Source organism: Polypterus senegalus, chromosome 4, assembly GCF_016835505.1.
Source record: "Polypterus senegalus isolate Bchr_013 chromosome 4, ASM1683550v1, whole genome shotgun sequence".
NCBI classification, from domain to species: Eukaryota; Metazoa; Chordata; class Cladistia; order Polypteriformes; family Polypteridae; genus Polypterus; species Polypterus senegalus.
Window position 1 is genome coordinate 13,569,126 of NC_053157.1, and position 14,841 is coordinate 13,583,966.

Below are 14,841 nucleotides of genomic sequence, written 5' to 3' on the forward strand. Positions count from 1 at the left end.
CCGGGATCCTTTGATGCTGGTAAGATGGCCCAGGACCCCTGGGTATCCTTCATAAAGAGCAGGGTGTATCCCGATGTCCGGGCTAAGTTGCCCACAATGGCCCACTCATTCTGGCCCCCTTTTCATCCCTTGTCTCTAACTGGATAACTATTTCTCTCCACATCATCAACTAACAGCACATTTGTGGTGAGCGTACTGGAGCAAAAATGGGTGGGTGACTGTGGTGTAGCGGGTCCACAGCTCAAGTTAACAAGGCCACTTTTTAAAATAAATAATCGGCGCTTAGCGAGGGGGCGTGGTGTGTGTGTGAGGCCGAGCGGTTCCCGGGAAATTTGTGATGCTGGCGGTTCTCACTTACTGTAAGTGCACAGGTGAGGAGTCATCCACATCTGTAATTGTTCCCGGGAGCTGCTGATTGCCACAGCTGATCCACGTCCCTGTGATATATAGAAGCGCAAGGAGGCTAGTAGGGAGGAGGGGGGCGAGAGAGAGCAAGAGAGTGAGAGAGAGAGAGAGTGAGAGAGAGAGAGTAGAGAGAGAGAGAGAGAGAGAGAGAGAGAGAGAGAGAGAGAGAGAGAGAGAGAGAGAGAGAGAGAGAGAGAGAAGGAGAGAGAGAGAGAGAGAGAGAGAGAGAGAGAGAGAGAGAGAGAGAGAGAGAGAGAGAGAGAAGGAGAGAGAGAGAGAGCAGGAGAGAGTGAGAGAGAGAGAGAGAGAGAGAAGGCTCGATGGAGCAAAGGCAGGCAGCTGGGAGGTGAACCCCTGCAGAGGAGTGTTTGGCCGACACATGGTGGGGCTGAAGAAAGCGGTCGTTCCAGCTGAGCGATCACGGAGCTGGAGTGACCGGTATTGAAGATGACTGGCCATCAAAAGGTAGCGGCAGTCGCGGAGGCTTTGGGCTGGTTTAGCCCCTGTGTGAGCGCCCTGGCCGCTGGGGAAAGAACCCAAGTCTCGGTCTGGATGGAGCCCGACGTAGCCAGGGATCGGAGGGCTACCAGACCAGTGTGGAAGGTAACTGCACCTGCAGGTAGGGCGACTGCCCTGTTGAGAAACCCGATGGGAGAAGCAGGGGAGCCGTCAGGTGCTTTAGATTTTAAGAGACTGCTTCCAGCCATTGTTTTAACCCCGTTGTTTTTAAAAGATTTAACCTCCACCCTTTTCACTTGTTTTTATGGACTATTTATTTAAATATATGAAGCCCTGCACTTTTTATTTTAACATTTGTTTTGTTTGCTGGTTTTTAATAAAAGCACTTTTCATTTTTTGCACCATCCCCTTGCTTTGCTGTGCCTCACTGCCAAGCTCATTGGTGACATCACCGACAGTGCCGGGTTTAGAGCTCCCGGAAGGACGATGGGAACGTGGAGCGAACCTGCATCGTCACAGTGACACACATTAGCAGTAGTTGAAGTGGCTCCCCACTCACTACGAAAAGCACTTTGCGCTACATCAATGGAAAGACTTATTATTATTAACAACATGTGAAAAATCAGAAGGGCTCTGAATACTTTGTGAATGAAAGAATGTAACATGCTGAAACCTGTTTAATCCAGTTCAGGATTGCAGGGCGCCATAGCCCACCCTGGCAGCATTAGGCTGCAAGACAGGAACCAGACTTGAATTGGTTTGCAGTCCATCACTTCTGTTGTTTTTAAATTTGCTCTATAAGTAAAATTTGACTTGCCCTGACCGCCCCATTTAACTCACATTTTACAGCCACACTCAGTCCTATGAGGCGCCTTCGCTGATACAACTATCAGAATGGCCAATCTGTAGTGTTGAAACTGGATGGCTTGAATCCTCCAGGGGATTTCCAGGTGAATTCAGCCACCTGCCATCAGGCTGGGTATATTAATCCATCTTTTTATTATCATTTTGTAGCCTCTGACAGATAATTGCCAGCCAGGGTAGGAAGTCGCCAGCGTGGATCACTTCCTGCTGCTCCTTTATTGTTCCATTTAATATTGACATTTTTGGAGCCCTGCAGATAGATTTTTTTTCCCGAGTATCCCTTGAGCCCACATCTTGTTTGCTGAAGGTGCTGTCAGGACTCACTGATTGTCTGCTTTCGTTTGCTTTGCTTGCAGAGTGCCGCCAAGACCCTGGAGGAACTGGAACGTCAAATGAAGACTATGCAGATGGAGGGAGCTGTGCTCATTGACTTCTTTTGCGAAGATAAAGACACCATGAAGCTGGACGAATGCTTCAGAATATTCCAGGACTTCTGCCTCCGATTTAACAAGGCAGTTAAGGTATTTGAAGAAAAAACATGGCTGAATTAGGTTCAGGGAAGGAAGAAGGGCATACAGCATGCATGAACGCAACACCCGTTGGGCCTTTACTTCTTCATGGGTCTATGGAAAGCAGAGCCGGGCCTAGAGGTATTTTCACCTGAGGCAGGAGGATAAATTTGTGCCCTTCTGTATATAGTTTTTTATTACTAATAAGAATTAAATAAAAATAAATGAGTTTTGAGAACAAAATAAATGTATTAATTATTAAATAAAAAATCACAGAACGCAGTAATAGTACAATAGTAACAGGAACATAAAATTGCTCATGCCGTGTTTCCCCGAAAATAAGACCGGGTCTTATATTAACTTTTGTTCTACAAGATGCACTAGGGCTTATTTTCAGAGGATATCATCTTATATTTATTCATGTACAACAATATACATTTATTCAAATACATTCTGGAATATCGTCCTAACTCTCCACATTCAAAACCTGAATTCCAGCCTGAACTTCTCGCTACTCCAGCCGCTTTTAGGACCCTCCAGGATCGATGTGCGTTCTTCAATATTTGATGAACGGTTTGATGTGGTCAAGCAAAATGGCGACATACAAATGTATTCATTTTGCTTTTATATTCAAGCGTTGCATATTCCCCAAAGTAATGACGCGATACATTTTAAAAGTCTCACCATGTTCTGTGCCGTCTTTTTTTTATTTTTTGCTCCTTCACAATAGCAATAGAATTTACATTGTGATCTGTAGTGAGAGTAGGGAGCAGGTTGAGGAGACTCTGGAGAGGTGGAGATATGAGAGGAGACGAATGAAAGTCAGTAGGAACACCAAGACAGAATACATGTGTGTGGATGAGAGGGAGGTCAGAGGAATGGCAAGGATGAGAGTAGTAGAGTTGGTGAAGGTGGAGGAGTTTAAATACTTGAGATAAACAGTACAGAGTAACAGGGATTGTGGAAGAGAAGTGAAGAAGAGTGTCAGGAGTGATTTGTGACAGGCTGGTATCAGCAAGAGTGAAAGGGAAGTTCTACAGGATGGTGGTGAGACCAGCTGTGTTATATGGGCTGGAGACGGTGGCACAGGAGACAGAGCTGGAGGTGGCAGAGTTAAAGATGCTAAGATTTGCATTGGGTGTGACGAGGATGGACAGGATTAGAAATGAGGACATTAGAGGGTCACCTCAAGTTGTACAGTTGGGAGACAAAGTCAGAGAGGCGAGATTGCGTTGTTTTGGACATGTGCAGAGGAGAGATGCTGGGTATATTGGGACAAGGATGTTAAGGATAGAGCTGCCAGGCAAGAGGAAAGGAGGAAGGCCTAAGAAAAGATTTATAGATGTGGTGAGAGAGGACATGCAGGTAATGAGTGTGACAGAACAAGATGACGAGGACAGAAAGATATGGAAAAAGATGATCTCTTTGTGGCGACCCCTAACGGGAGCAGCCGAAAGAAGAAGAAGAAGGAGACAATAACAAAAGAATAGAATGTACAGAGGCGTATTTGAGCCATAGAGAAAAAAAATTAAGGAGATAATGAAAATGTCTATTTTGTGATAAAAGTGGAAATTTCTGCTTTAAACTCGAAATGTCCAATTTAACCGTGTAGTTTACTTTATCGTTAAAGCAGACTGTAAATGTCATCTTGAAACCGACCCAGTTGTTAATTGCTGGGGTTTCCTCCTGTCCTGACAGCAGCGGCAAGCAGCAATAGATCGCCACACAGAACAGATTACATTGGCTCTCTGCACATTTAGAATTCTTAGATTTACACTTGATATCACTTTCATGATGAAATCCATTAACATATGTATGTTACATTTTATAGATAAATCGTTAACTTTGTTTAAATAATGAATACTGCCAATAGTTACACATATGGGGTGGCATGGTGGCAGAGCAGTAGCGTTGCTGCCTCGCAGGGAATCACATCCCCTGTTATCCCCGCCTGGAGTTTGCATGTTTTCCTGGTAGGATTCCACAGTGGGCTCAGTTTTCCATCCAAAGAAATTGCCACACACGTGTGCATAGGAGGCAGCAGACGGGCTTAGAGATGAATGATAATACATCTGCCTGGGGGTGGCGGGGTGTACTGACGCTCTTTCTAAGTTCCCTGCAGGCCTTTCCCTTTCACCGCCTCAACTCGGGACAACATGAAGGTTTGGGGATTTGGTGACACTAAAATGATGTTAGTGTGTGTGTGTGCTTGTGTTCGCCTTGCGATGAGCCGATGCCCCATCCAAGGATTTTGTTTCTGTCTTGCGCCAATGCTGCTGGAATGGGCACATCCCTGGATGGATGGATGGATGTAATCATTAAACATCCTTTTCAGAGATATTGTGGCAAGGTGTCCACAGAATTTAATGGATGTTACGGGCACACGTGTCGCATCGCCTGAAGTATAAACCTGGCCTTAGGCGGCTTACTTTTCAGCTGATGATCTTGACTAGGGTTTATTTTTGGGGAAACACGGTATTAAAAATAAAATCCCACCAACTTTAACAAAAAAATAAATCAAAAAATAAGCATTATACATAAAATGAATTAGAATATTACAAATTTTTCAGTAATTTAATTGAATATAGAGACAAAATAATATCAATAATACTTTAGAAAACACAACATTTTCTATAATTACAATGAATAAATAATTAAATCAATGCCCAATATAAAATCTTCTTTTAAAGTTTTACTTTTCTTGCTTTTAGGGAAACAAATTCATCAATTATTTTATCAAAATGTATTTATTTTGTCAATTCCTGTTCGATTGATAAAATTACCATATTTGACCATTTTTCCTGAGCAAGTGATGATCTTAAATATGTTTTGATACTTTTGAGTTTGCTAAAGCTTCTCTCACCAGAAACAGGTAGCGTTAGGAATATCCATCCATCCATTATCCAACCTGCTATATGCTAGCTACAGGGTCACGGGGGTCTGCTGGAGCCAATCCCAGGCCAGGAAACAAACCCCAGGCAGGGCGCCAGCCCACCACAGGGCACATACACACAGACTAGGGACAATTTAGGATCGCCAATACACTTGGCTTGAATGTCCTTGGACTGTGGAAGGAAACCAGAGCACCCGGAGGAAACCCACACAGACACGGGGAGAACAGGCAAACTCCATGCAGGGAAGACCCGGGAAGCGATCCCAGGTCTCCTAACTGCGAGGCAACAGCACTACCTCTGCGCCACCATGCCGCCCTTAGGAATATTCTCAATTCAACTTCTAAATCTGGACAGGACTGAACTAAACTATACTGCTCAAAAGAATTAAAGGAACACTTTTTAATCAGAGTATAGCATCAAGTCAATGAAACTTCTGGGATATTAATCTGGTCAGTTAAGTAGCAGAGGGGGTTGTTAATCAGTTTCAGCTGCTGTGGTGTTCATGAAATTAACAACAGATGCACTAGAGGGGCAACAATGAGATGACCCCCAAAACAGGAATAGTTTAACAGGTGGAGGCCACTGACATTTTTCCCTCCTCATCTTTTTTGACTGTTTCTTCACTAGTTTTGCATTTGGCTACAGTCAGTGTCACTACTGGTAGCATGAGGCGATACCTGGACCCTACAGAGGTTGCACAGGTAGTCCAACTTCTCCAGGATGGCACATCAATACGTGTCATTGCCAGAAGGTTTGCTGTGTCTCCCTGCACAGTCTCAAGGGCATGGAGGAGATTCTAGGAGACAAGCAGTTACTCTAGGAGAGCTGGAGAGGGCCATAGAAGGTCCATAACCCATCAGCAGGACCAGTATCTGCTCCTTTGGGCAAGGAGGAACAGGATGAGCACTGCCAGAGCCCTACAAAATGACCTCCAGCAGGCCACTGGTGTGAATGTCTCTGACCAAACAATCAGAAACAGACTTCATGAGGGTTGCCTGAGGGCCCAAATGTCTACTGCGCCCTGTGCTCACTGCACAGCACCGGGGAGCTCAATTGGCATTTGCCATAGAATACCAGAATTGGCAGGTCCACCACTGGCGTCCTGTGCTTTTCACAGATGAGAGCAGGTTCACCCTGAGTATATGTGAAAGACGTGAAAGGGTCAGGAGAAGCCGTGGAGAATATTATGCTGCCTGTAACATCGTTTAGCATGACTGGTTTGGTGGTGGGTCAGTGATGATCTTGGAGGCATATCCATGGAGCGACTCACAGACCTCTACAGGCTAGACAACAACATCTTGACTGCCATTAGGTATCAGGATGAAATCCTTGGACCCATTGTCAGACCCTACGCTGGTGCAGTAGGTCCTGGTTTCCTCCTAATGCACGACAATGCCCGGCCTCATGTGGCAAGAGTATGCAGGCAGTACCTGGAGGATGAAGGAATTGAAACAATTGAATGGCCTTCACGATCCCCTGACTTAAACCCAATAGAACATCTGTGGGACATTATGTTTCGGTCCATTAGGCGCCGCCAGGTTGCTCCTCAGACTGTACAACAGCTCAGGGATGCCCTCATACAGATCTGGGAGGAAATGCCACAAGACACCATCCGTCGTCTCATTAGGAGCATGCCCGACGTGGTCAAGCATGCATACAAGCTCGTGGGGCCACACAAGATACTGAAAAGCATTTTGAGTAGCAGAAATTAAGTTTTTGAAACAATGGACTAGCCTGCCACATCTTCATTTCACTCTGATTTTAGGGTGTCTACACAATTGAGCCCTCTGTAGGCAGAAAACTTTTATTTCCATTAAAAGACTTGGCATCCTTTTGTTCCTAAGACATTGCCCTGTCGTTATTTGTATAGATATCCAACTTCATATTGAGATCTGATGTATCTAACGTGTTTCTTTAAAGTGTTCCTTTAATTTTTGTGAGCAGTGTATATTCGTGAATCATTTTTAAAAGATCTAAACTTGTAGCAGCTTTAACATCATTGCCTGATTTTTGAAACTGATTATTTCTGATAAGAATTCTGCTTTTTTTACATTTTCTGTATCCGACTTTAATTTTTCACCTGTTAAAAATTCAAAATCAAATGAAATCCCATATAGTTTTTCATATCTCCATCTAAGTTGTGATATTAAAATATCTATTACTCCACTGTAAATGAATATTTACCATTATAAGGAACTGATTGCTAAGATTGATCATCTAATTTAATGATTTTTCTTTGATTGTTTCTGAAGCCAAATTTTCACTCTGTGAGACTTGCCCGGACACCACCAGTCGGAGACCACATCTTTATAAAAATCACACGTTTATTTTTCATTAATAAACACAGTCCCAAACACCACACAATGCACAAAGCAATAATCACCCAAAATGAACTTTCTTTCTCTCAGTCCTTGGCCGCTAATCTCCTCCTGGGAGCTTCGTCCTGCTCCCTCTCCCGACTCTAGCTCCCTGACTGTTAGTAGGAGGGCCCTTTTATTCCCGCCCGGATGCATTCCAGGTGGCTGGGAACAAACTTCCGGCAGCACTTCCTGGTGTGGCGGAAGTGCTGCCCTTTGCCCTGGAAGCACTCCGGGCGTCCCTGGCAGGTTCCTCCGCCATCTTGCCAAGTGTGGCGGAAGTAATGTTCTCCCGGGTCCCAGGAGGCTTAAAGCGCCCCTGGCGGTGGCCACGGGTCCCAACGAGTAGGAAAGTCTCTCCTCCTTTCCCGTGGTCCTCTCCTGCTCCAGGGCGGTTGTGTCCTCCTGACCCGGAAGCTTTTAATGCCAGCTTCTGGTCTTCCTAGGCGTCCCGGCCGGGTAAGAACCCCAGCCGTCTGTGACAACTCTTAGAAAAAATATTTTCCAATATGGTGTCTCTCATTTGCTGCAAGGAATTATATAATCCTTCTATTAAACATGAAGTTTTAATTATTGTTATCGTTTTTGATTGCAAAGCTTTGTTTATTTTATCAACCTTGCAATATAAAATTCAATGTAGATAACGTACATAAGAGTTTAAAATGTATTTGTTTCAATATGCTTTTAATTTCAGCGTGTTGCAATGATTGCTCATTTTTTAAATCAATTAATATCTTATACACGAGTGTATCGAGCAAGAGCGTCCGGTGCAAATCATAAGTTGGCTTGAGGTATTTGACAAACATTGTAAAGTACATTTGGCTTTTTTTTCTGTCTTGCAATTTGTCAGTTTTTATTTTTCATCAATTTGGCACCCTTTCCCATAGTTCTCCTGAGGCAAGTGCCTTGTTTGCCTCACCCTTGCCCGGCCCTGATGGAAAGCATGGATTGAGGTCAACATTGTGACCTGCAGGGGGCATTGCAACATCCCAAACCCCAGACATTACCACATAGACACAAGTCCCAAGTGCAAATACAACCTTTTTCTCCCAGTTTAGATTTGTCCGTCCTCCACACCCGACTCCAGCTCGCCTGAATGAGGTTGAGTGTCTTCTTTTATCGCTGTGTTAGAGCATAACCCGCTGGAAGCACTTCTGGGTCAATTGAAAGTCCCTAAAAAGTAGAGATTACTAATCTCAACAGCTCCCCCTGGCACCCCCCACAGAACCCAAAAGGGCTGCCCCGCATTACTACAGGTTCCAGCATACCCTGCGGGTGTATGTGTGGGAATCCTAATCCCTTTAAGTGTACCGGGGGAACCTCTGGTCCAAATAGATCATCTCCCCCAAATTGATTTTGAATCCAGATATCTTTTGAAATTCTAGTACCAGTGCTGTTAGGACTGCTGGTATGGAATTTTGTGGGTCAGATATATACAGTACCACATCATCTGCATATATGATCTTTTTCTGTTCAAGTTCAAAGTAACCCCCTTTATCTCTGATGCATTTCGAAAGTAAACAGTCAATGGCTCAATGGCAATTGCAAAGAGCCAAGGAGATAGGGGGCATCTTGTCAAGCACCACATTCTAGTTTGAAGTTGTCTGAAATAATGTTGTTAATGCAAACTGAGGCTCCTGGACTTGTATAGTGTAGTGTGATCCATGCACATATGGTTTAGGCTGAACCCAAATTTGGGCACTGTGGTGAACAGGCAGTCCCATTCAACTATATCGTGTCATGGTTATGTTTACCTTGACCTGGATGTTTGCTTTAATAAAAATACTGCTCAAAAAATTAAAGGAACACCTTTGAATCAGAGTATAGATTCAAGTCAGTGAAACCTCTGGGCTATTGACCTGGTCAGTTAAGTAGCAGAGGGGGTTGTTAATCAGTTTCAGCTGCTTTGCCGAAAAGGCATGAAATTAACAAACAGGTGCACTAAAGGGGCAACAATGAGACGACCCCCAAAACAGGTCTAACAGGTAGAGGGAGGCCACTGACATTTCTACCTCCTCATCTGTTTTGTCACTCGTTTTGCATTTGCCTACACTACTGGTATCATGAGGCCATACCTGGACCCTACAGAGGTGGCACAAGTCGTCCAGCTTCTCCAGGATGGCACTTCAATACCACGTGCCATTGCCAGAAGGTTTGCTGTGTCTCCCAGCACAGTCTTAAGGGCATGGAGGAGATTCCAGGAAGCGGGCAGTTCCTCTAGGAGAGCTGGACAGGGCCCCTCGTAGAAGGTCCTTAACCCACCAGTATTTGCTCCTTTGGGCGAGGAGGACCAGGATGTGCACTGGCAGAGCCTACAAAATGACCTCCAACAGGCAGGCCAGTGGTGTGAATATCTCTGACCAAACAATCAGAAACAGACTTCATGAGGATAGTCTGATGGCCCGATGTCCTCTAGGGGGCCCTGTGCTCACTGCCTGGCACCATGGAGCTCGATTGACATTTGCCATAGAATACCAGAACTGACAGGTCCACCAATGGTGTCCTGTGCTTTTCACAGATGAGAGCAGGTTCATCCTGAGCACATGTGACAGACGTGAAAGGGTCTGGAGAAGCCGTGGAGAACGTTATGCTGCCTGTAACATTGTTCAGCATGACCGGTTTGGTGGTGGGTCAGTGATGGTCTGGGGAGGCATATCCATGGAGGGACACACAGACCTCTAAATGCTAGGCAATGGCACCTTGACTGCCATTAGGTATTGGGATGAAATCCTTGGACCCATTGTCAGACCCTGTGCTGGTGCAGTGGCTCCTGGATTCCTCCTGGTGTACGACAATGCCCAGCCTCATGTGGCGAGAGTATGAAGGAACTGATACCATTGATTTGCCCCCATGCTCTGCTCGCCTGACCTCAATCCAATAGAACACCTCTAGGTAAGACATTATGTTTCGGTCCATCCATCTGACTGTCCAGGAGCTCAGTAATACCCTGGTCCAGATCTGGGAGGAGATCCCACAGGACACCATCCTTCGTTTCATTGTCAGGGATGCATACAAGCACGTGGGGGCCATACAAACTACTGAGTACGATTTGGAGTTGCTGCAATGAAATTGTGGCCAAATGGACTCGCCTGCCTGCCACATCATTTTTTCACTTTGATTTGCAGGGTGTCTTTGAATTCAGCCCTCTGTTGGTTGATCAGTTTCATTTCCATCAAACGATGTGCCATCCTTTCATTCCTAACAGATTACCATATCGGTCCATATAATAATAATAATAATAATACAGTAATACATTTTATTTATGTGTAGGTGCCTTTCTAAACACTCAAGGACACTGAACAAGGATTATAAGCAAAAGTAAAATACAAAAGTTAAAATTAGACAGAGCAATTGTAATCAAAGAGAAAAAGCAGTCTTAAGCAAATGAGTTTTAAGTTTAGACTTGATTAGTGAAAATGGTTCGATATTTCTAAACTCAGGAGGTAGTGAGTTCCAAAGCTGGGGAGCAGAGCATTAGCGGTAAGACAGACCAAGTGAACAGTCAAGTGGATGAAGGAAGAGGATCTCAGGGTACGGGAGGGAATGGCAACATGGAGGACGTCAGACAGATATGGAGGGGCAAGGTTGTGGAGAGCCTTAAAAGTTAGTAGGAGAATTTTGGATTGAATTCGGAACTGAACTGGAAGCCAGTGAAGCTGCTGCAAAACGGGAGTGATATGGTGAGTACAGGGGGTGGCGAGTGCCTGTATGTGCTACCCAGCCAGGACGCCCAGGTGGACCTGGTGGCTTTAGGGACCACGGGAACGGAGCTTGGAAGCTCAACCCTATAGGGGCCCGTGGTCACCGCCAGAGGGCGCCCCAATGCCTGAGGAGCCCTGACCCTCAGCACTTCCACCACACCCGGAAGTGCTGGGGGGAAGAAGACCAGGGACGCCCGGAGTGCTTCCGGGTGCGCAGCCGGTACTTCCACCAAACTGGGGAGTGCCGGCAGAAGATTATCGGGAGGCACCTGGAGCACGTCCGGTGGGGATAAAAGGGGCCGCCTTTCTCCATTCAAGGGATTTAGTTGGGAGTGGAGAAGGACGGAGCTCGGGAGGAGAGGAAAAGAGGTGGCCTGAAGAGAGTGAGGCATTTTGGATAGTCCTGGACTTTGGGGGAGTTTTTGGGTTGTGTGCTTCACTTTTGTAAATATTATTGTAAATAAACGTGTGTGGGTTATAACCAACGATGTCTACCTGTCTGTGTTCAGGCCGCTTACCACAAGGGGGGTTCTAGTAATGATGCGGGCAGATGAATTCTGGACCAGTTGAAGCTTATAAAGAGATTTGCGAGAAAAACTAAAGAAAAGAGAATTGCAATAATCCAGATGAGAAGTGACGAGGCTATGAACAAGGATAGCAGCGGTGTGGGGAGTGAGGGAGGGGTGAATACGATTAATGTTACGCAAGTGAGTAGAGATATCGAGCAGGATTTGTTTTCCCATTGAGATCTGATGTGTTTTCAAAGTGCTCCTTTAATTTTTTTGAGCAGTTTATATTAACAGGGTCTGTAATTCTGTTTTGGATTTCTTCCTTTCTTCTGCAGGACAACTGGGAATGGGAAATGAAGGAAATCGCACGGCAGAAGCGACTGAGAGAACTGGAAGAGAAGCGTCACTCCTGGGCTGCGGGTGAACGGAGCAGCTGCTTTGGTCGGAGCAGTAGTGAAAACGATGTGCAGATGCTCACAAAGGAAGGACTTCTCGACTTTCTACAGCAACGGTCTCAGAGTCCTCTTTCACGTACTTCCAGCGTGAGGCGCTCCAGGCATTCACTTGCTGCGATGGCAGACAGAGAGCTGCAAAGTTTCCTTGAAGTCTCCACTTCCCAGGAGCCAATTCGATTCAACAGCCTTCCCCGGTCACGTGGGCATCATTCAAGGAAGAGCATTCCATGGCTAGATTATAAAAACGACAATCGAGAAATGGCAGGTCAGTTCAGCCCAAACTTAAATAGAAACCAAACAGCTGACCATTGGAAAAAGAAGGAAAATGAACTTCAAATTCCCTCTGTTAGTTACGGCAAGGAAAGGAAGACTGACGAAGATGCATGTGGAAACAATAACCAACAAGCTGTTACTGTCAATAGCTGGCAGCAAGGCAGAAACAGCTCCCAAAAGACAACAGCTCCCAACTGCAGCCAAATGAACGTCACTGTGGAAAGACACACTTTAGTCACAGGGCTTCAAGCGTTTGACATGATGTCACTGCCCAATGATAACAATAACTGCTTAAGGAACCATAGGATTGCAGACCTTGAGATGATAGGTGACAAAATGAGGGCCGTCAGTGTCTCAGACCCAAATTTGAATCCTTCTGGTCAATTTCATCACAGGGATTATGATTCTATGAACTCAACCACCGCCAAATCTTCATCCCGTAAGGAGGAGGAAGATAATCACAGCACGGATGTTTCATCAACCACCTGTGGCACCCCAGTAGAAGGCAGAAGGCCAGTGTTTTACATTGTGGACTGCACGGAGACTGACTGTTCCATAACATTGGATTACTCCGAAGAGGGTGAGCAGCCGATAATGACAAATGATGACAAGGTGGATGCTCCTGAGAGCATGGATACAGAGGCTATAGATTCCAGTAACACGAAAGATCAAATTTCCCCATCAGAATCAAGCAATGTTCCCTCTGTCACCCAATCCAATGCAGAGGACCAGAGAGACTCGAGGACCTCAAAATCAGGTAATGTGGATAGGAAGGATAATGCAATGAAGAAAGTGAGTAAGGAGAAGTCATCGTCAAAAGGCCATGGATCTCACCCTGCTGCTGGCACAAGACCTGTAAGGACGCTGAACCCTTCCGAAAGCCAGAACATGCGAAAAGTAGTGCCCATCTCCAAGGCAAGCCGTCAAGCAACCAGTACAAAAAGAACAGAACGTTTATCTGTTAGGGAGAGCAGCAACGCTGAGATGAGACGCCCCCACCGAGAAAAGAGTAATTTGTCAGCAAAGGCTGACCACACTCCTAGGCCCCCTCGGCGTGCAAGTCTTCCTGCAGAAAGTCTTAAGTTCCATCGCGAATCACCGGCACGTTCCTCCTCCAGGGTGATCAAGGAGGTTACTCCACGTAAGAACTCAGTCAAAAAACCCAGTGCCAAGCCAGTACGAAACATTCCCAAACCGGAGGAAAAAATGTGTCGAGCCACAATGAAGGCTCTGGCCCAAGACCAGGCTGCATGTGAGGCCAGTAGATCTCCAAAAATGGACCAATCTGCTAATAAGTCTGCAACTTTCACGCCAAGGTTTGCAAGGAATACAGTGGCCTCCTCCTCTCGACGTACCAAAAAGGAGTTGGCCCCTGATTCGAATCCCCCTACACCTTCCAAAAAGTCCACCCTAACAAGAACCGGCCCTCTGAGGCAGTCTGTTAGCAAGACCACTTCTGTGCATCAAGATGGAGAAAAGTCACCTCTTTTCTTGAGGAGGGTGCAGAGCATGCGAGTTGGCATAGGGGTTGAGCAGCGCAGTCAGACTCCTCCTCCTCCCAAACGGGAGCCTTCGCGGAAAGGGAGCAGCTTTTCGGAGCGATCTTTAGTGCAAGGAAGAGAACTGAGTCGAACTCCACCCACACCTAAAACACAGAGGCCCATGTGGAAATAAATAAGCAGAAATTTCTTGATTTTTTTTTTTTTTATTTTAATTTTGTAAAGTCGGAGATCTGCCATAACACTGAAAACACTTTCTCAAATCATTGCCTTAAAAGGGGGTACATGGCAAGCTTTACGGTACACAGATTTATGATTTTTTCTTCTATTTTCCAAAAACTTTTTAACATCTTTGGGATGCTTTTATGATACTTCATATGACTCTGAATTGAGGAGGCCAAAAAAATACAGAAGCACTTGGTCATTTTACAGAGCCTTACGCAGCAAATGCCTTTGTCATATGTGAAAACCTTTACCAGTTCTACTAAACTTTATGCATGCTGCACGTGGACCCAAAGCAGGCCGTGTCTCCCGTTGCCTGTTTTCACGTTTCTATTCAAAATATGCAACACTTTACAAAAATTCTCATACTGTTGCTTTCAAGGGTTCCTGTGACTTTATGCTTAACGTTTGAAATGAAAGCCTCACTTATGTTAGTGCAACTCTTATTTCTTGTTTTTTTTTGTGTTGCTGCTTCTTGTAAAGAGCTTTCTGTTTTGAATGGTTTCATGTATTGGCTGGAAGATCCATTTTGTAAATGCAAGCTTTTGGTGAATTGTTTAAAGAAAAAAATGGTCTATTTGTACTTTTCGGGAAAAATTCCTAACCTGAATATAAGATTCTAATTTAGGGATCATTTAGGGGGCGGAGGGGTACACAAATATTAGAAGACCTACAGGTTAATAATTATCTGCAC

General features: G+C 45.2%; 1 protein-coding gene across 3 annotated transcripts in view; it reads left to right on the forward strand.

The window, feature by feature from the left end:
* fhdc1 (FH2 domain containing 1) overlaps positions 1-14,730 on the forward strand; it is a 93,026-nt gene extending 78,296 nt beyond the window's left edge. For all 3 annotated transcript variants that reach the window (XM_039750264.1, XM_039750265.1, XM_039750267.1), the window contains exons 11-12: positions 2,085-2,249; positions 12,034-14,730. In XM_039750264.1, the coding sequence (XP_039606198.1) occupies positions 2,085-2,249; positions 12,034-14,100 (2,232 nt within the window). In that variant the 3' untranslated portion in view covers positions 14,101-14,730. The remainder of the gene's footprint in view (positions 1-2,084; positions 2,250-12,033) is intronic.
* Positions 14,731-14,841: the final 111 nt, after the last annotated feature.